Here is a 22,219-nt window from a genome sequence, read left to right on the forward strand (position 1 = left end):
CTTCACTCTGCAGCCCGGAGAACCAGTGGGCTATAATTTCCTGCACCGGCCAATCATATAACAGATGGGCTGTCAATCAAAAGTTGCATAGGCGAATCACAAGTGTGAATTCATTGTGTGAATCTGTCGTTCCTGTTGGTTTATGTGTACATGCTTAGGTCTCTTAGGTCCCATCATACATGAAAGCATTAGTGAACTGATAGAACATGTTCTTCCTGACTTCGTGGGTAAGTACATGAACACATTATAGAAATATGTGCACATATGCAGTTCTGATGGGCATGTGTCTTTTTCTGAGTTTGTACAAACAGTGTTTCCACCTAAACTTTGCTTGTTCACAAAACGTTATTCCATGGAATTCTATTGGTTCCTGATGGAAACTGTTTGCCTTCAGTGTTTTGTGCTTATGATCATTTTAGGTCTCCGGTCTGCAGAATTTCCCCTTCTCACAACATCTGACTAGATTACACGCTAACGTTTGGCTGCTTCTGCTTGGTGATATCATCACTTAATCCGAATTTGTCCATAACACGGCAAGAGAATTTCAATTAATACCTCCCTATAAAGTCAAAGAACCTGTTAAAAGTGTCTGTCGGTTTTCAGTAATCGCTAATGGTGTTCTGTGTTGATATCACAGTGTAAGGGACCAAAGAGTTTCTTTTCTCTGTCTATTTCCCTCTTGTTCTCCCATGAGGGAATGTCATGGTTGGAAGTTGGGGAGTGATTGAAGTGCATTTTATAAGGCAAAGCGAAGCAGGGAGGGGAGCAAGGCTCGGTCCAACAGAACCTGTGTTTTTACAGCCCTCTTCTGTGTTTATCTTATACTGTCAGAGCCAGTTTGTTTAGTCTATATGGAGCTTTTTGGGACATTTCTGTAAAATAAATGAGTGGGGGACAGAGAGGTTACCACAGCAACCACAACACTCTGTATAAAATCGGCCTAGTGCTTGCTTTTTCTTCTCAGTGAATCCGCTGGTTAGGCCTCGAGTGGGTAATGGCCAGTGGAGGACAGTAACTAAGTAAATGTAATTCGTTACTGTACTTAAGTAGTTTTTTTGTGTATCTGTACTTTACTTAAGTATTTACTTTTTTGGACAACTTTTTACTTTCACTCCACTACATTTCAATGTCAAATATCTTACTTTTCACTCCACTACATTTTGAGAAATCTGTCGTTCCTTTTGGTTTTTGTGTGAATAAAAACGTAACATGTCAAAATGAAAGAAGAGCAAGGCAAGAACACCAATCAGGGCACAGCGGTCACCTTGTTCTGTGCTTGTTCTGACCGGTTGGTCATACCGACCCAGTGCAGCACACGGTTCAACGTCAGTGCAGCAGCGCAAAAATTTGGGAGCACATACGTCACCTAAATGATGAACTAACCTAACTTTGTGTAAATAGACCACAATATAGAAACATGTCCACATATGCAGTCGTGACTGGCGTGTTTCTTTTCTTCTGAATTCGTACAAACACTTTCATTTTATAGTAAATTAGTTTCAGTTTATGTTTATGAGCAGAGACCTACAGATCGATACAGTAAATACAGTAAAGGAAAACTTATTTGTGATCCTGAGTTTAAAGCAAGTTTTTATTCAACCTGTAACTAATTTACAGAGTGATCTTAAACTGAAACTTTGCTTGTTTGTAAAAGTGATTTCAGAGCCACTCGGTTCTCCCTGATGGAAACTGTTTGCCTTCAGTGTTTTGTGCTTATGATCATTTTAATAGACGTCAGTGTCACTAATTAATGACATTCTATTAAAAGACTGGTTTACCAAGAGAGACGCTGGAGTATTTTCACCTAAAATGAGTTCATGAAGCGAGTCTTGTTTCAAAAATGATAAAAGGACATTAGAGCCATAATTACTCTTTTAGTACTTTTACTTTTGATACTTAAGTACATTTGAAGGCAAATACTTTTGTACTTTTACTCAAGTTGAGGTCTAGAGTAAGGACTTCTACTTTTACTGGAGTAATATTTTACCTCGGTGTCTCTACTTTACCTCAAGTACGTGATTTGTGTACTTCGTCCACCTCTGGTAATGGCCGATGATATTGCATGACAAGCCAGGAGTCTCAAGGCGTTTTCACACTTGGGCCATTTCAGTGTCTGAAGTGGACTCAGACCGCTGAATCATGGTTTGTTTTGCATATGTGAACAAGCCAAACAAACTCAGACCCCTCTAAGCGGCCCCAAAAACGAATTGAAGTGAGACCACCTCTGAGGTGACCCACCACATCGTGAGTGCTGTGAAAGGGGTCTGAAGCTCTAGTGGAGCTGTGGTCTGAACAAGAAGTGGTCTGAGATCTCAAAAGACCAGAAAGAAAACTGAGTTCTCTTTATAAGTCACTTACATTGTGAACACAAAAAGAACTGCAGCTGGCTCACTTCCAGGTTCACTTTAGCAGAATTCTAAGAAGTTCGGTTCTTTGAAAACCTACTATATGTGAAAACACTGTTAAATGCCTCATCTTAACCCACTCGGGAGCGCCTTCTAGCGTTTGAGAAACTCGGAAGACATTACCGGGTGGTAATCATCCTCTACAATTTCTCTGGTATTATCACAAAGATTTTAATGACTGTGATTTGGTCGCAGGCAACAGTGCTTTAATATTGAGAATTACTTTTGTAAGTAGTATCTAGTTTGCTGAACTGCATTTTGTTCGTTTCTAGCTTATTTCATTTTGTTTAGTTGCTGCACAGTTATAGAAGTTATGTAACATTCATTTTTTGTTTGTGTGGTGAAGTATTAACGTTTTGCATTGCTTTACTAGTTAGGTTTATATTGTATTTGGAGGGGTCACATAAGGAATAAACGTCGGCCAGCAGGTGGAGCTGTAGCTCAGAGGCAGTATTTTCTAAACACTGCAGCAATACCAAGGCTATCATTCCAATCATGCAGATACTGATATGATTAAAAGTATTTTATTGTGAAATTCAGAAAATTTTATATAAAAGATCTTGCTGCAGTACCAAATAAACTATAAATAAACAATAAACAAATATTTTTTATTTATTTCAATATTTCAAATGTTTAAATGATTGAAATAACTTCAAATGATCTACCATTATACAGTACATGGGCAGATGGGGCCACTGCAGATATAAACATTAGATGTAGACTACCTACTTACATCACTATTTGTTGTTGCCAATAAAAGAGGATCTTTTAGCCAGTGTAAAAAGTCATCAATACAAACAGCAACAGGCTACGAGCATTCAGAGAGTTTAGATTATTTAATAATGAATATGAAGAGGTACACATCACCTCAGTATTTAGATGTTTCATCACAAGTTCACTGAAGAGTTCTGTTTTCTCTATTAGTTTGGTTAAATAACTCAAATAAGTGTCAGTTTTGCTATAAAATCCTGAATCAGAGCAGCGCTGCCAACGTGGTCCACTCTTTTTTTTACTTTCTGTTTTTTTTATTGTTGCTATTATTCATAACAATTGTAAAACATCACTACAACATACACCATAACTACATTAAAAGGGTAAATTGACAACAGCAAATACAAAATGAAAATATAGAGAGAAAAATAAAAGGAAAAAAAAAACAACATGACAGACAGAGAAATCAAAATATTTTGGGGAAAGTATTGCTCTTCTCATTATTTAACATTTTAAGGGGGGTAATGAAGTATTCCATTTCTATTTTAAACCCTTAGGAATTAAATTGGAAAATTTAAGATAAATTCGAACTGTAATGTGTAAAAACAAAATACATTTTTCCTGGTAAAGGTGTGACTTTGATTGACAGATGCAAAAAAAAAACTTCACTGAGACCAGAAAAGAGACACAAAGATACAGTCATAAAACAAGTGAACTATTGATTCACTTGCTTCTTTATGAAAGTTACATGATTTATTTGTGTCTGTAAACTTTGACAAGAGAGAATTACAGGGATATATTTTATGGAATACAAAACTTGTAGGTAAGTAGCCAAGATTTTTTGAGTCTTGGGATGACTTTACATTTAGACTGAAATAAGATTCCAATATATTATAAAATTTTTTGTCAAAAAGGGAGAGTACATTAAGAATTATAGTCTTCTATAGTTGCCTTTTGTACGTTTGTCAACAAAGCAAAGATAACTTTTTAGCAGAAGAGACAAACCAGATGGAACTGCTTTGCATACAGAGATAAATTCATTCATTTACATTTACGGCATTTGGCTGACGCTCTTATCCAGAGCGACTTACAGTTTAATTATTTTACATTGGTAGGCCAAGGCTGTGTTAGGAGTCTTGCCCAAGGACTCTTATTGGTATAGTGTAGGGTCTTCGCCCAGGTGGGGGATTGAACCCCAGTCTACAGTGTAGAAGGCAGAGGTGTTACCCACTACACTAACCAACCACAACAAAAATTCCTTAAAAGTGATGGGAAAAGTATACTTCTTCATAAATTGTTCATAAGAAAGTAAGCTGCCTTCATCATTAAACAAATCTGTTATATGAGTAATGCCCTTGACATGCCAGTGTGACAGAAATAATGATTTTCCTTTGATAACAATATCTTCATTATTCCACAGTAATGATTTATGAGGAGAAAAGTTGTGTGTGTAGCGCAGCTTCCAGGCTAACTGAGCTTGCTGGTGTAAATTAGAAAGCTTTATGGGCAATCTAGAGGGTAAATAATTACATCTCAAAAGTAGATCTAGACCACCAATAGTCTTAAAGATATGCTGGGGGATGAAGTACCACATAGAACTTTGCATTCTGCAAACATCTCAGCCAGTTCACTCTGAATGTATTATTGACATCAAAAAAGTCTAAGCTTTCCACTACACCTTCCATTTTTTTCCCATTACTGAGCTTTTGAGTTGTTGATGTATGTTTTCCCATACAAAATTTAAAAAAAAAAAAAAAAAAAAAAAAAAAAATATATATATATATATATATATATATATATATATATATATATATATAGTTTACAATTTTTCTCAGAAATGTACATAGATAGAGCTGGATGGACAAAGCGCGAAAGACCTTCCACTTTTAGCAGAAGTATTCTGCCAAAGATTGAAAGATCTCTTTGAAGCCAGTTATTAAATATTGATGTAATTTTTCCTAGTCTAGGAGAGACATTGAGATGCTGCCTGACAATAATTTCACAGTATCCTTAACTTGTATACCATGGAGATTTTCAGTCCGAGTGTTTGGAGTAGACTCACATTTGTTCAGTTTTAAATGCAAACCAGGGGCAAGGGAAAAAGTTTTACTGGTCTTGAGAGCGATTTTTAGAACAAAGTCATATCATCTGCTAGCTGTGAGATTCAGATTCAAGTAATTCGACAGCTAAAATGAAGAGAAAACATAAAAGTGGGCAACCTTGTTGAGCACCATGACTATGTTTAAATCTTTTAGAAGCATCCTTATTAATAACGACAGAGCTTTTTATATCATTATAGAACATTTTAATGACAGAGAGAAAATGATCACCGTAACCAAATAACTTTAAGGATCCGAAAAAGAATTCATTCTCAATTCTATCAAAAAGCTTACAAAAGTGTAGAAAAACAGTGAGAGAGTCTGAATCAATAAGATCTGAATAGTCAATTAAATCAAGAACTAAACGTATATTATTTGGCACGTATATGGCACACACTCATAAAGCCAGTTTGACATTCCTGAACAATATTAAATTAGTTGAGGCTCTGGGCTCCTGACTGGCATATCTGTTTACATTGCAAATAAAAAAAAATCTTATAATCTAATTGATAATATTGTAGCGTTCTGCTATTGGTTTGTTTGGCTGCGGATGCACAGAGCCTCCTGAGAAAGTGCCAGACCCCCAGTGAGAGACATTTTATTGTAAATATTTTTTACTGAGTGGCCGTTATGAGTGCAGCATGCTGGGTGTGCTACATCGGTCCAGGGAGGGCAAGCTGTATGTGTGTGTCTCTGTGTTTCTACCCTTTTCAAGTGTCATGACCCTTAGCATTACCCCTGGCCTTTGTGTCATGATGGGCACTGAGCAGTGGTGCTAACTGCTGCAGGTTCAGTAAAAGAGCTTCTCCTGAAAGGCCATGTTTCTCATGTCTTATTCTTTCCCAGACGTCACAATGTCTAACTTTTCTTATTTTAAGAAATAATCTTGAAAAAAGCTTAATTAAAAAGGTGATGTAACACAGTGGTAAACATGCTCCTGTCCCAACTTCTTTGAAACGTGTTGCAGGCATCAAATTCAAAATGAGTGAATATTTGCCAAAAACAATAAAGTTTATCCGTTTGAACATAAAATATCTTGTCTTTGTAGTGGATTCAGTTGAATATAGGTTGAAAAGGATTTGCAAATCATCGTATTCTGTTATTTGTTTTACACAACGTCCCAACTTCATTGGAATTGGGGTTGTAGCACATTGTACATCATGGACATTAACAGGGAAGATAGTGTGACAACATAAGGGCCTTTTCAGCGTGGTGCTTTTTCACACGTGTGAATCAGCCACACAAAATCTCTGTCCTTGTCACCTTTTTGTCGTACTTGGCTTTTCGTTGAGCATAAGTGTAACTGTGCTCTTCTTGTCATGACTTATAGGCAATCTGTAGCTTTCTGCAGGCATACTCTGCTGGGGTGCCAGGGAAAGCACATGATGCTTCTGTATGGACAGAAAAGAGCAGATGAAATGGAAATCCCTGCTTCCTGGTCATGTATTGAGAAAAAGAGAGTATTGTACAAAAGCTGGATGGAGTTCAACGTTGTATCCCGAGGCTCCTTTTGCTGATACAGATACTTGGCAAGTTGATCCTTTAAGGTACGACTAAACCATATAAAGTAACATTACTTCTGTCCTCCTCTGCCTCATTTTGATTCAAGATGTAGGTGAAGGCTCAACCCACTTAGCTGGTACCTTACACACCCTATTCCCCAGGTGTCAAAATAAAAGTCCCTAATATAAAAAATGCAGTAACGTAAGAATACTTTTAAAATTAAAACAAAAATTACCATCTCAGAATTGTATAGGTGCTTGAAATCGGAACACTGGGACAAGTGGGGGTGCTGAGGGTGCTGCAGCTCCTCCAGATCTCAGTATTGCTAAAAAAAAAAAAAAAAAGGTTCTGAACTTTGAGCAGTAATTTTGAAGTAGTAAAGACGTGTGTGTGCTTGTTTTAGAGTGGATTGAATATTTTTACATATGTGTTATAAAAAGAGACTTCACTGAAACACATGCACTTACAAAAATGTAAGTAATCAAAATTTTTATTAACCATTAAATGCATTACAATTTGATTAGTCGTCGCTCTGTTCAGTTGCATAACCTTTGTCCAGATGAAGAGAGCAGGAAAGCAGTTGGATCAGTGGTCAGTGCTGGTTATATGTAAATTAAGACTCCTGTTATAGCACTTAATGACACAATCTGATTGATGTAAATCCTAAAAAAAATAAATTAAATAAATAAATACAAAACGAAATAAAAAAGGCAAAAAAAGTTGCCGTCATCATTTACGTCACGTGATTCTATCTGATGTATTTAGAGCAGACCACTGTAGTCCTGTCCTACTTTTATGCCCATATTAGGAACTCTATTTCTCTATGACCAGAATGAACAGAGTTTTAAGAAAAAATTGCTTCTGTCGTACCCTGCGTTAAATGAAAATGTTTAGAACGTCTTGTGAACATTCTCCTCTCGAATATCACCGGACCCTCTGAATTACGAGGTTGTAAAAGAGGCGCACTGCTACAGTGGCCTGCTGCAGGACCACCTCCGAGGAAAAAAAAACTTCTAGGAGGTTGTGACAACGTTAATGAGACAGCAAAAGTAATCTGTCCTACCTGGTCAGAACAAAATAATGTCCTTATACTCTTCATAAGTTCCATTAATTATGGTTTTCGATAACTTTCTAAAAACGTCGTACCTTAAAATAATGCATATGTATGGATCTGTATGTAGGCTATTCATTTGATTACGCAATGATACAGCACAGTAAATATGCTTTCATGTTAATCATCCATCCGTCCATCCATCCATTTTCTAAGCCGCTTCTCCGTCAGGGTCGCGGGTCATGTTAATCAGTTTCTGAAAATGAATATCAGTAATAAAGCTGGTATAATTACAGTAATACACTCAAGGCTGTGCTGTTGCATGAGATATCGGTGCTGGTGTGATTTGGTCGTTCTGTAATATACATAATATCTTTGATATTTATTTGTTTGATCGTTTGTTTGTTTGCCATACTCACAGCATAAATCATTAAGAAAGGAACCAAATTGCAAATTGTTCACGGTTTAATTTTGTCCAGACTCTTGGGCTTATTATGTATTTTAAAATTTGAATCTATTGGACTAAATTTCCCTCCAGCAGAGACAGCTGTTTCCTTTGGCTGACTGCATAGAGGTTTAAATGAGTAGTTTGTCTGTGTTTGTGGCAGTGAACAGCAGAGGGCGCCAGATCTGTTTTGGACGAAACAGCAGTGTAAGAAGTTTAGCTGTAAATCGATACTAAATACCGGCCATTTAAAAGGCGATTCTGGGGAGGATCCATAAGTGTCACACCTCCGCATCGCAAGCTAAAGCAGTCTCGTGCTCTGTGAGTGTTAAACCTCATTCGTGAACGCGGTGAGTAAAGAACAGCTTGTGCTTTTAGAAAGTCTACTTTCTGTCTTTATTGCGGTTTTAGCCACCGCTACTACTTGATTGTATTTTGTTGTGGTGCAGTACAGTCGCCATATACTCGTGGGATTATTGGACTAAAGAAACGATTTTCGTCATAGGGTTTTATGTATGTTTATATTTATAGAATAATATTTTTCTCACAGCCAGTTCAACATTTCTACACACTCTTCTCACTGAAGTTCCACTAATGCACCGTTTGAATTAGTCCAGTGCTCAGCCGTGTGCTGTCACTCTTCTTCTTCTGTCATGCAGGCTTAATGAACTGTGGCTGTTTTTGTGTGTACTGGCTCTTTAGCACTGTGATGAAAACTGAAGAGCATGTTTTCCCAAAAAGGATTTAGCATCTACCGGCTGTGTCTTGTGTCTATTTTCCTCGTCCTTTTCCATGGAATGCCGTCTTCTTCCAGCTTTTCCAGAAGAACCTTGGAGCTGATGTCAAAATATCCACTGATAGATGGGTAATAGCTTTTTTTCTATCTCCCTCTTTAGCTAGGCAGAAAGGCAGCAAGGATGTCTAGGAATATGAGTCTTTGGAACTTTGGGATCTTTTCAGTGTCACATTAAACCCTTTGTACTGTCCCTCTACAGCCATAATGACCTTGCTCTGCGACTCAGGATGCAGAAAAACAGCTTGAGCCAAATTAATTTGTACAACTACACCAAAGCGGCAACCAATATTAACAGACTTAGAGCTGCTCATGTTGGAGGACAGGTAGTATGTATTCCTTAAATTACAGACTGTGAAAAGTGTTAATACAATGATAAACACACACACACACACACACACCACATATATATTGTGTGTGTGTCTGTGTGTGTATCATTGCATTGACATTTTATATTAACACTTTATATAGCATGCTGTATATTCATGGTACACTGGTTCCAATTTGCCAGCCAGTAATCAAGCCAAATATCTGACTTGTACGATGTCCCACAGTGAGTCCCAATTCTGGTACTGGTCCTTACCCTGCATGTGTTAGTCTTTTTCCTTCTCCCAACAACTAATCAGCTCATTAACAAACCCTTCCTGAGTAGAAGTGATTGTATTAGGACAGAAAAATACCAACATATCACAGTTGTTCATATCCTCATTTTAGTCGTTTTTCAGTTTTTGACATAATTTGAAAATGCCTGTTTCCCTTTACATTGTGTGTAAATTTCATGATGAGTGGACCAAAAGAAACGGCCTGAAATGACTTGGATAAAAATCTGGTTCCATTGACTTACATTAAAAACAAAGTAGGTTTTTTCCTTTTACTGTAAAGTTATTATTTTGGAGGTTTTCTGCCAACAACAGAGATATGAAATGCAGGCATATTTCATGACCAAGGTTGGACAAGGTGTATAATAAAGGCACAATTTGGTGTTTCTACAGCATAAATCTGTATAATTTTAGATAGTTCCTTCTGTTTATCAGCCTTAAAATTCACGCACGCTTACTTGTGTGTGTTCAGGTTCTAAAGTAAATGTAAGGCAAAATATAACCTGATGTAACTCATGTGATCTTCAGTCTAGACTCATGAGTTTGGTGCATCTTGAAGATCTTTACATTCTGGTGATTGTTATTTTACGTATTGTAGTCATGAGCTGATCAAGGCTTTAGATAAGGTCTAGCGTAATTACATGCAAGTGGTTACCAAAATTGTAAGAAAATAATATGATTTCTCATCTTATGTAGGGTCACCATTTATTTGAGATATACCTGATCTGGTATAAAATACCTGTAACCCTGTTTTGTTTTAGCAAATAAGAGCTTGGCATAGATGGAAATTTTTTCCTTCCATTCAATATATTTATCACTGTTGTCGGAACAAAACCTTCTATCTCCAAAATGGTAAACATGACATCTACATACAATGTAAAGGTCAACAGGTATTTTCAAATGATATCTTAAACTAAAACCATCAAAAAGGGAGATACAAGGTTTTCTTCTGACAAGTTTTATAAGGGCCTGTTAGAAAGGCCTGTATTGGAATATAAAACATTGTAAGTACATGGATTGAACAGTAACTGTAATACACAGATATTTGCGGCGTATGTGATGTGTACGGCTCAGGACATGGATGCGGTCAGGCTGACCCTGGAACAGATTGATTTGATACGGCGTATGTGTGACCAGTACCCAGAGCTAGAGCTGGCTACCACAGCAGAAGGTACAAAGTCAAATATGACTCTGGTGATATAGGTGAACTTTCTCACTTTCTACTTCTACAATTACAGACTGTAGTCCATCTGTTCTCTACATACTTTGTTAGCCCCCTTTTACCCTGTTCATTAATGATCATGACCATAACAAGCCTGCCACAGACCAGGTTTTATGTTGGTGGAACGTTCTCAGCACGGATATGCTTGAAGATCTTGAAGATCTTTGCTCTCTCCTGATTGTATGCTTATGTATTGCAGTCATGAACTGCTCAAGGATATAGACAAGGTTTTAATCAGATTAAAAGGTCTCTTGACCCCCTCTTTTAGCTGGTGTGAGTGGATCATATATAGGATCAGATTTTATTTCATGATGAATAGACCTATGTTCCAAAATTGCTTGGAATAAATCTCTATACGTTTATTTACAAGTAAAGACTGTTTTGCCTTCTCCTATAAAGTTACCATTTCAGATGTCCTTTTTTTGCAAAGTAACATGTATACATCCTTATGGTTATATTTTGCATATAGAAAGACACAAATGTGCTATTAATGTGCGTTTGCCATTCAATTTTTGTTTTTATCATACTGTTTCTCTGTGAAAGTCCCAGAATGAGAGAGACATAATGGTAGGCTAATTATTGGCAATTACTGGCAATGTCAGTTTCCGGGACAGGCAGTTCTCCACATTAAGACACATTTGTCTCACTTGCATGAAAATTGCCTCTTTGCTATTGAGCATTCTCAAACACTGCAAACACAAGTTGCCTTTTGAGTGGGTTTTTATGTGAGACTGATATGCTTATGTTTATATGTGCGTAGCTATGAGGAACACAACAAAGATCGCCTGTCTGATCAGCATAGAAGGAGGTCATTCAATTGACAGCAGTCTCGCAGCATTGCGCATGTTCTACGTACTTGGAGTGCGATCGATGTCCCTCACTCACAACTGCAACACACCTTGGTAAACACACTCATGCGTGTCTTCATTTTTGAGCACTTTACAGTTAAAGGCAACATAGTTGTGCAGTACTGACCACTTTATTGGAAACACCAATACTGTATTGACTCTTCCTGACCACTTTATTTAATCCACTTACCTTATAACTCCACTATGGAAGTTTACAATTACAGACTGTTTGTTAGTCTTCCTCTGCTTTACATCTGTCAGTTAACCAGGTACTATTTGGGTAGTGGAGCATTCTCAGCACAGCAGTGACACTGACATGGCAGTAGTCAGTGGCGAACTGTGATCATTAGAGCTAGGCTTTCAATTTTAGCCATAAATGTCAAAATATGAGGAAAAACCTTCCTCTATGATAATGCTAAGTTCTAGTGTCCCAATGGGATTTGTAGTATGTTAGCACTATACTAACTGTGATATGCATGAATTCTTTTGCCTGTTTTAGATTAAACACAGACATCTGTAGCTTCTAAAATACATTCCATGTTTTATTAGAACCTTGTGACAGACATATTAGCATATGTTTTACCTTATAGCAGCTTCACGGTGACTCTTTAGAGAGGCTTCGTACAGAGCTGCCACTGCTGTTTTCCATTTCTAACAATATATTGATAGATAACACTCCTATTTACAGTTATTGAACTGAATTTTTTTCTCACAAAGTTATAAATCAAAATCTGATTGATTCCTCTGTCACTCTGCAATTATGCTGAGAGATAATCTAATGCATTAAGCCTTCTCTTCAGCTGCTGAAGTCCTAACCCAATGAAGAGCAATCTAGTTAGATAGCACGGAAAAATACAGCTCCCATTTGGCCCAATTTTGGCTTGGCGTTTAAAGAATGTAACCATTTTGTTTCCATCCAGAATTTAACAATGAAACAAGAGTAGCACTGTAATAATTGCAGTGATTACAAGCAAACATAATAGCATAATTCAATTGAATAAACAATTACAGAAAAGTATTTCTTAGTTCCCAGAAATCACAAGGTCTCTGAGAAATCCTTTAGTGTAGTAGTTTTTGCTGGGCTTTTAGTCACATCACTTAATGTTAGGTTGAGAACAAGTGCCTAGGAACACATGAACTACAATCTCTAACTGTATCCCAAAAGGTGAAGCTATAATGTAGGTATGTCTAATAAAGTAGCCAGAAAGAATATGTAGACAACAGCAATTTTTAGCAGTGTTATCATTTCAGACTGTTCACTTTACTTTTCCCAACTATTTCCTTTCCTTAGGGCAGAGACCTCTTCTGTTTTTTACTCCTACTATAAGAGAGAAATCAACGGCTTGACAGACTTCGGTAAGGTAACGAACTTTCTGTTCTACTTTTGAAGAAAGCTGAAGCAAACAAATACGCTTATCACAAGCAGTGAAAATAAACACAAACTGTAATTTGTTTGCATTATCCCAAGAAACAAATAGATGGTTATAACCATCTGGCCACATGCTGGAATACTCTACACACATTCCTGCATACGGAGACAGGGAAACTACACTTTCATTTATTTTGTTACAAGTTTCTCATTTTTTCTGTGTCAAGAAAAACATATTTTACAGAAACCTAAAGAGAAGCCGTTTGCCTGTATTACAGCTTGCATTCTTTTCAATTGACTTGCTTTCAGTTTTTTCAAAAAATCTGCAGGGATATTTTACACACCACTCAATTCATCACCTTAGAATGAGAACATTCTAATTTCACTTTCAAAATACCTAACTTTAGTATATTTCAGCATATTTAATATCATTGAACTTAGCTTTTAGTTAGAAATTTCTGTTTTCTAACTGATAATTCAGCTTGCTGGCTAACATGCTGACTAACCTAAGTGAACATTAGCAGCAATAAACCTATTTTTAAATGACTTGTTCAGTTTGCAGTATTACTACCCTTTCAGCTTAACTTTCGCTACTATGATTTCTTGCTAAACCAGTTAAAAAGTTTAAAGGTTCAGTTCAATAGGCTTAATAGCCAAGCTTTTAAGCCCTCTAAACAGTGTATTGCTGAGCTTGTGAACATGGGTGAAAATTGGTTATCCCACATTTATCACACTGATCAGCTGATGTAGATATAACATTATATCACCAACGTAGTGTGCCATTTTCAAGAAGGAAACTTTTACTTTACAGACAAAAAAATATATAATCACAGTAGGAACAACAAACCTCTATAAGTTATTAACTATAACTATATTTCAGCAAAATTGTCAGATAGAACCTTGCCAGAGAATGTTGTAAGGTGTATTCAAATTTGTACTTATCAACATTCATGATGTCTTCTTAAAGCAGAAAGTGGAGCTTGATCTCTCAAAGATGAAAGCTTTAAATACAGTTTATCTGATGGTAACAGGTGTGGTGGTCTGCCAGGTCTTCCGTAGTTGTTAGGAGTCCCTTTTTCTCTGTGTATTTGAATCTTTTTTGATTTCCACGTTTAGACCTACTTGTTTCTTTCACTTATTTTCTTACTTACTTTCCCCTTCGTTGTGCAAGTGGATTTATCGTAGATCTTTTCTTTTCAAAAATATATTCTTTAGCCATTTTAAACCACATGAAAAAAATTATTTGTCTCCTTGAAGGGTAATGTCATTGACACCATTGAGAAACCTTTTGTTGGGATAAAACAGCTGTTATTCATTGGTTTTTATTAAACTTAGTATTGGAGGCTTTTGTGTAATTTCTTCTCACACTGAAAAATTGATAACTGTATTGAACGGCTGGTTTGATTTGAAAGGGTTGTCTCTGACTTTTGCACAGTATCACACGTGTTAGTGTAGCAGTTGCATGTGTGAGTGTTGTGTTGACACAGCAGGTCTTAGTGGCATTTTTGAAACCAACTGTTAACTGTACTGATGTTAAAAAAAGGAAAACAAGGTCTATTTAGCATGGATTGCACTGTATACTTAGTGTAAAATATTTGCTTTGGCCCTCAAAGATTGAAGTTGCTTATGCCTGCTTAGAATGTTCTGATTTTTGCCGAAGTGAAACAGATGTTGAACTTGTCGTGTCAGATTGTTCATACAGAGAAAGGAAAGAGAAAATAGTTTGGGGTGTGTGTTGCCTTATTGCTTATTTGGAAGAGCTATGATTAATAAAGAACTGTTTTTATTACCACACAAGCTTTGCATATTTACTTTTTCTATGATACAATAAGTACTTGAGGGTATGTATGTGTGTGTCTGTCACCGCAGGCAGTGGTGGATGAGATGAACAGGCTGGGGATGCTGATTGATCTGTCTCATACTTCATTGGCTACAGCACGTGAAGTGTTGCAACGTTCCAGAGCTCCTATCATTTTCAGCCACTCCTCCTCCTACACCATCTGCAACCACAGCCGCAACGTTCCCGATGACATACTTCTGATGCTGGTGACACAATGGTTTATACAATTGACGTAATAATAGGGGTTTCGCTTGATGGGCCATAGTTTACAATTTTTCAGTTTCACCAACCTTTTAGTTGCATTCAATGGCCATTGTATAAGGCAAATCTAGCATGAGCAATGAACCAATACACTTTTGCCTTTTATGCTGGTCATCCTCTGTGTGCTAGCAAAAACATCTCCAACATGACAAGGCATGAACTTTACAAGACTTCTGAAGGTGCCCTGTCGTATCTGATACCAAGACCTTAGCAGGACTTATGTATGTTGCGAGGTGGAGCTGCTGCAGATTGGACTTGCACATCCCTCAGATCCTTGATTGGATTGAGATCTGTGGAATTTCTTGTGGAAGGTCAGAGCACCACCTTAAACTTAAAGTCATGTTCCTCAGACCATTCCCAAACAATGGCGCATATTCACAAAGCTTCTAAGAGAAGTGCTGATATAGGGTCAGATTCCTCCCTTATTTATTATGACGTTACTGACAGGAATAGATCCTAAATGAGCACTTCTACTCTGAGAAGCTTTGTGAATGTGGGCAAATGTGTCAGGTGTGGCAGGGCACATTATTTTACTGAAAGAGGCCACTTCCACTGGGAGATACCACTGCCATGAAGTAGTGTTCTTGGTCTGTAATCCAGAAGGGTGCAATGCACTGTGTAGGCAACACATTCCTTTCATAACCATCATCAAAAATTTGTCTGCCACAGTAGCTCTTCTGTTGGTTTGGACCAGACAGTGTAGCCTTCAATGCCCTCATGCATCGATAAGCCTTGTGCACTGAATACTCTGACTCTGTTGCCGGTTTCTGGTTTGCCCCTCCTTGGAGCACTGTACTCACCGCTAATGACCGAGAGCACCCCACAAGCCTTGCAATTTCAGAGAAGCTTCAACCGGTTGCGTGGTAATAACCATTTGGCCCTTGTCAGAGTTGCTCAGGTATTCACTCCTGCACATCTGTTGCTATGCAACACGTTGTGTTTGCTTACCATCTAATATATCCCAGACCTTGACATGCACGTTATTGGCTTCACCTGTGAGTACTCAAAATGTTTTGGCACATTGGTGTAATTGCACTTTGTGTTTGTAGTTTCTGTTTGTAGTCCATCATTTCCTATGCGCAATTTAACTGCCACTCTCCCCATCCATCACTGGAAAAGGACAGTGGTGGACGAAGTACACAAATCATGTACTTGAGTTAAAGTAGAGATACCCAAGGTAAAATACTACTCCTGTGAAAGTAGAAGTTCTTACTCTAGATCTCAACTTGAGTAAATGTAGAAAAGTATTTGCCTTCAAATGTACTTAAGTATCAAAAGTAAAAGTACTAAAAGAGTAATTCTGGCTCTGATGTCCTGTTATCATTTTTATAACAAGACTCGCTTCATGAACTCATTTTAGGTGAATATCCTCCAGCGTCTCTCTTGGTAAACCAGTCTTTTAATAGAACGTCATTAATTAATGACGCTGACGTCTATTAAAATGATAATAAGCACAAAACACTGAAGGCAAACAGTTCCAATCAGGGAGAACCGAGTGGCTCTGAAATCACTTTTTACACACAAGCAAAGTTTCAGTTTAAGATCACTTTGTAAATTAGTTACAAGTTGAATAAAAACTTGCTTTAAACTCAGGATCACAAATAAGTTTTCCTTTACTGTAGGTCTACCTACTGATCTGTAGGCCTCTGTTAATAAACATAAACTAACCGAAACTAATTTACTATAAAATGAAAGTGTTTGTATGAATTCAGAAAAAAAGACAGACGCCAGTCATGACTGCATATGTGGACATATTTCTATATTGTGGTCTATTTACACAAAATTAGGTTAGTTCATCATTTAGGGACGTACATGCTCCCAAATGTTTTACGCTTCTGCGCTGACATTGAACCGTGTGCTGCACTGGGTTGGTATGACCAACAGGTCAAATCAAACTCTAAACAAAGTGACCGCTGTGCCCTGATTGGTGCTCTTGCTTTGCACTTCTTTCATTTGGACACGTTACGTTTTTATACATACAGAAACCAAAAGGAACGACAGATTTCACAGAATATAGTGGAGGAATACACGAAAAGATGTATTTTCAGATACACGAAAAAACGACTTAAGTACAGTAACGAATTACATTTACTTAGTTACTGTCCACCACTGGAAAAGGATGACCTCAAGATCACTGACCAGATATTATTTGGGTGCTGGACCATTCTGAGTATAACAGTGATACTAACATAGTAGAAGTATGTTATATGCGTTGCACTGGCACAAGTGTATTAGTCATTGATTTTTAAACACCTCACTGTTATTATTGGAATGAGAATAATGTCCAGCCAACAATTAGAGCAGGGATCTCAGAGGCCAGTTCTGGAGGGCCAAAGTCCAGCACAGTGTGGTGATTTACCTGCTTTACCACACCTTATAATCCTGATATGGGAGAGGCACAACCTAACACAATAACTTTAAATGTATTTGATCTAAGATTAATATTTTATCAACATTTATCAACCGTTCAGCTGAAAATGGAGTGAGTTAATGGGTAAGGAAACAGTTTCTAAAAAGTCTGGAAATGAATGCAAAACACAGTTAATTCAACGCATCTCATTTGAACCAGGCAAGCATTCCAACCTAAACCTTAAATTTATTTTTATAATATTTATTTTTATAAAACTTATTTTCGACCACAGAGTTGAAAAGCAAATTAAAAATATTTTATTTTTAAAAATTATAATGAACAAAATTATTTAGATGACATCTATAGTACATTTTGTGATGAACCTGTGCATAAAACCTTGAGAAAATGAAGTGTTTATAGGCTTCTCACATTCATTCCCCCTGTCTACGCAAATTGCAAGCACTAAACTGAAAATACACTAAAAAGATTTTGCGGTTTTTGCAGCTTTGCAGTTTGTTTCCATCAAACTCATTTTTGTGATGAAATGCCTTATGCAGTGATGCAATTTCACAGAAAAAAATGTTGTTGCATAAGTTTTGGTTTGCTAAAAAAAAAAAAAACTTGTATTTGAAATGTTTCCTGTATGTCATAACCTTTGGCTTCCCTTACTTCCCCATAACCTACTGATAAGGAAATGTTGTTTACATTATTTTATATTTTGTTTTAATATTAACACATTTCTGTCCTTTAGCCTGGCTAGCTCTCACTGTGAGTTGTTTACATGCTTCAAAACGGTATTACATTACAGCCATCAAGAGACAGGTTCAGACAATATAGGTGTGAGTTCTGACACTTTATGTACTTTATGATATAAAAACAGCACTAATGTACACATGAACCAACGCAACACCCATTTACATGCCACTAGTATGTTGATGTCATTGCTGAGAATGGTCTACTACCCAAATGGTATCTAGTCAGTGGTGGTCCTATGGTTTCCTTTCCTGACAAACTGTGCAGCAAGAGTTGGGCTACAGTTAGTTATAAACTGACTGATTGCATGATGAAATGGCCAGTGAGTGTGTGGAGAAGTCAGGTACCCAAATAAACTAGCAGTTCATTGTATGTTAAAGTGGTTTGAACTGATTAATTAAGTTTTATCTTGTTCTAACTTTGTTATTTAGCTTCTAATGTATTTCTGGCATCAGCATATTTTACAAAGTATCTGTCAATCTTTAATAGGATTTTATTCTACCTTGTTCTAAGCTGCTGTGAACAATTACTTTGTATATCAGAAAAAGAATGGAGGGCTCATCATGGTGAACTTCCACAATGGTTTCATAGCATGTGGAGGACAAGGAAACGTCTCCACTGTTGCCAGTAAGTGCAGCACTTAATGCAATGCTTTTTTGAACCAGATTAGTATCAATACTAATCAGTCTAATCAGTCAAGAATAAATATATCACATGAATTAAATAAAGAAAAATCTTCAGCATGCTTGAACTTTTATTCTTAAACTCACATCTCTTGCAGACCATTTTGATCATCTAAAGCATGTATTAGGAGCAGAACACATTGGCATTGGAAGTGATTATGATGGGGCCACTGGGTAAGTGAGTGTTCCTGCTGAGTGCAGCCTGAATTCCAGCACACTTACTCACTCTGCTTTAGATGCTTTAAATGGCAAACATCTGCCGTCCATCATGCAAGACTATGAAAAATCCAGTGTTTTTTCCTGTGTGTTCATGCATTTGTGTGTTTAGATTTCCTGAAGGCCTGGAGGATGTCTCTAAGTACCCTGCTCTGATAGCTGAATTGCTGTCAAGGAGCTGGAGTGAGGCAGAGTTGGCGGGCGTGTTGAGGCTCAACTTCCTCAGGGTGTTTGACAAAGTAGAGGAGGTGAGAAGCAGCCTGATCCTCCTCAAACACCTATAATACTTATAAATTAACAGATATGAAACATAACTGATGTTGAGATAACAAAGCTAAAATTTACTCCTATGTTCTCTATTTGTGACAACAGAACTTGCTTGCGTTTGCACTGGGATACAGATAGGAAAAATAAAATATTCTTCTAGGGAAGACAAACAAAGACCCTTGGTCCAGATGATTTGGGAACATTTGCATAGACCATAAATACCTCTCTTCCTTTTCCTCTTATCTTTTTTCCTGTGTTTTTCTGCTGTACAGGTACGTGATACACTACGCAACACTCCCCCCAGCGAAGTTCAGATACCATTTGCAGAAGCCAATAACTCCTGTCGTGTGGAGCTGAAGCCTCCAGTCATCCCCCAAATGAGGAATGATTTCAGTGTGCATGGACATTCTCCTTTACTGTCAGTGAGTGCTTTGTTTTGGGCTGTTCTCCCACTTCACTATCTTCTGCTGCACTGGTAAAGCAACAAAGTAATTTCAGTGTATTTATGAGGGATCTACATAGGTATGCTAATCAATCAAACCTAAATGTGTAGCATGTAAATGTTATAGCATGCCAAAGAAACATCAACTCAACTGGAGTGTTCCATCCATTTGCCTCTGAATATGAGAGTTAGAGGGTTTTGGTATCACTGTTGACTGACTGTCAATTTCCATTGGCCTCTTTTATGTATTCAGACTTTTTGATAACAGGCAAACTAGGGTTGCAACAATATGCAAATTTCATAATATGACATGCATTGCCATTTTTGCATCACAATATATTTCAGCACAGAATTTGAACAAAAATGGTAACATAACTTTTACTTTTATCTGGGCTACTTTTTTGTTAATTTCCAAAATTTTATTTTTTTCCCATAGTTCCCACTGTTGTCCCACAAAGACAACAGTGCTTGTTGAAGAGATAATTGACACAAGTCATTTTCTCAGAACAGCAAATGTTTAAGATGTATATTACATGTTGCATCTGTGTTTGGCAAAAACATGTTATTGTGGCTCAGAAAATGAAAAGAAAAATCAAAAAATGTAAATTATAAGGCCAAATCAGAAGGTAAATGAACTGAGCATTTACAACCCCACTTCCAATGAAGTTGGGACGTTGAATACACTACAAAGACAAGATATTTAATGTTCAAATGAATAAACTTTATTGTTTTTGCAAATATACACTCATTTTGAATTTGATGCCTGCAACACGTTCCAAAGAAGTTGGGGCAGGGGCAACAAAAGACTGAGAAAGTTGAGGAATGCTCAAAATACACCTGTTTGGAAAATTCCACAGGTGAACAGGTTAATTGGAAACAGGTGAGTGTCATGATTGGGTATAAAGGGAGCATTCCTGAAAGGTTCAGTTGTTCACAAGCAAGGATGGGGCGAGGTTCACCACTTTGTGAACAACTGCATGAGCAAACAGTCCAACAGTTTAAGAACAACGTTTCTCAACATGCAATTGTAAGAAATTTAAGGATTTCATCATCTACAGTCCATAATATCATCAAAAGATTCAGAGAATCTGGAGAAATCTCTGCAAGTAAGCGGCAAGGCAGAAAACCAACAATGAATGCCCATGACCTTTGATCCCTCAGGTGGCACTGCATTAAAAACCCATATCATTCTGTAATGGATATTACCACATGGGCTCAGGAACACTTCAGAAAACCACTGTCAGTGAACTCAGTTCGTCGCTCCATCTACAAGTGCAAGTTAAAACTCTGCCATGCAAAGCGAAAGCCACATATCAACAACACCCAGAAACGCCGCCGGCTTCTCTGGGCTCGAGCTCATCTGGGATGTGCTGATGCAAAGTGGAAAAGTGTCCTGTGGTCTGACGAGTCCACATTTCAAATTGTTTTTGGAAATCATGGACGTCGTGTCCTCCGGGCCAAAGAGGAAAAAGACTCTCTCGATTGTTATCAGTGCAAAGCTCTAAAGCCAGCATCTCTGATGGTGTGGGGGTGTGGTAGTGCCCATGGCATGGGTAACTTGCACATCTGTGAAGGCACCATTAATGCTGAAAGGAACATACAGGTTTTGGAGCAACATATGCTGCCATCCAAGCAACGTCTTTTTCAGGGACGTCCTGCTTATTTCAGCAAGACAATGCCAAGCCACATTCTGCATGTGTTACAACAGAGTGGCTTCATAGTAAAAGAGTGCGGGTACTAGACTGGCCTGCCTGCAGTCCAGACCTGTCTCCCATTGAAAATGTGTGGCGCGTTATGAAGCGCAAAATATGTCAACAGAGACCCCGGACTGTTGAGCAACTGAAGTTGTACATCAAGCAAGAATGGGAAAGAATTCCACCTACAAAGCTTCAACAATTAGTGTCCTCAGTTCCCAAACGCTTATTGAGTGTTGTTAAAAGGAAAGGTGATGTAACACAGTGGTAAACATGCCCCTGTCCCAACTTTGCAATGTGTTGCAGGCATCAAATTCAAAATGAGTAAATATTTGCAAAAAACAATAAAGTTTATCCGTTTGAACATTAAATATCTTGTCTTTGTAGTGTATTCAATTGAATATAGGTTGAAAAGGATTTGCAAATCATCATATTCTGTTTTTATTTAGGTTTTACACAATGTCCCAACTTCATTGGAATTGGGGTTGTACAATCAGATCCTGTGTTTCTACATAAAGTTTGGCTCTTGCCTTTTGGCTGAAATAATATGAGAGGGTATTTTCTAACATGGCTTAATCACTCCTAGCAAACTGCAAAACACACTGTCTACAACTGAGTAGTGGTGGAATCGTAAAGTACAATCACCCCCATGGAGCGAGTTTAGTTTG

The 22,219-nt window shown here is 37.5% G+C and overlaps 1 protein-coding gene across 5 annotated transcripts; it reads left to right on the forward strand.

Moving 5' to 3' along the window:
- Positions 1-157: 157 nt before the first annotated feature.
- Positions 158-20,581, forward strand: dpep2 (dipeptidase 2). Of its 5 annotated transcripts, none has more exons than XM_017723977.2 (11): positions 8,443-8,564; positions 8,917-9,079; positions 9,210-9,336; positions 10,648-10,777; positions 11,589-11,730; positions 12,968-13,037; positions 14,915-15,091; positions 18,792-18,876; positions 19,031-19,106; positions 19,261-19,396; positions 19,688-20,581. In XM_017723977.2, the coding sequence occupies exons 2-11, from the start codon at positions 8,940-8,942 to the stop codon at positions 19,892-19,894; spliced, it is 1,290 nt and encodes a 429-aa protein (XP_017579466.2). In that variant the 5' UTR covers positions 8,443-8,564; positions 8,917-8,939; the 3' UTR covers positions 19,895-20,581. The 5 variants fall into 5 exon arrangements, with proteins under 5 accessions (XP_017579468.1, XP_017579466.2, XP_017579467.2 ...); XM_017723978.2 differs by having other exon boundaries at positions 9,210-9,333; XM_037534332.1 differs by lacking the exon at positions 9,210-9,336.
- The last annotated feature ends 1,638 nt before the right edge of the window (positions 20,582-22,219 follow it).

The sequence above is a fragment of the Pygocentrus nattereri genome, chromosome 25 (assembly GCF_015220715.1).
Source record: "Pygocentrus nattereri isolate fPygNat1 chromosome 25, fPygNat1.pri, whole genome shotgun sequence".
In the NCBI taxonomy this organism is placed as follows: Eukaryota; Metazoa; Chordata; class Actinopteri; order Characiformes; family Serrasalmidae; genus Pygocentrus; species Pygocentrus nattereri.

Bases quoted from the DNA above. Each gene is read 5' to 3' on its own strand.
- dpep2 (XM_017723977.2), top strand. From the start codon at position 8,940: ATGTTTTCCCAAAAAGGATTTAGCATCTACCGGCTGTGTCTTGTGTCT. The intron at 9,080-9,209 runs GTAATAGCTTTT...GTCCCTCTACAG, and splicing joins AAATATCCACTGATAGATGG to CCATAATGACCTTGCTCTGC. The intron at 18,877-19,030 runs GTAAGTGCAGCA...CATCTCTTGCAG, and splicing joins AAACGTCTCCACTGTTGCCA to ACCATTTTGATCATCTAAAG.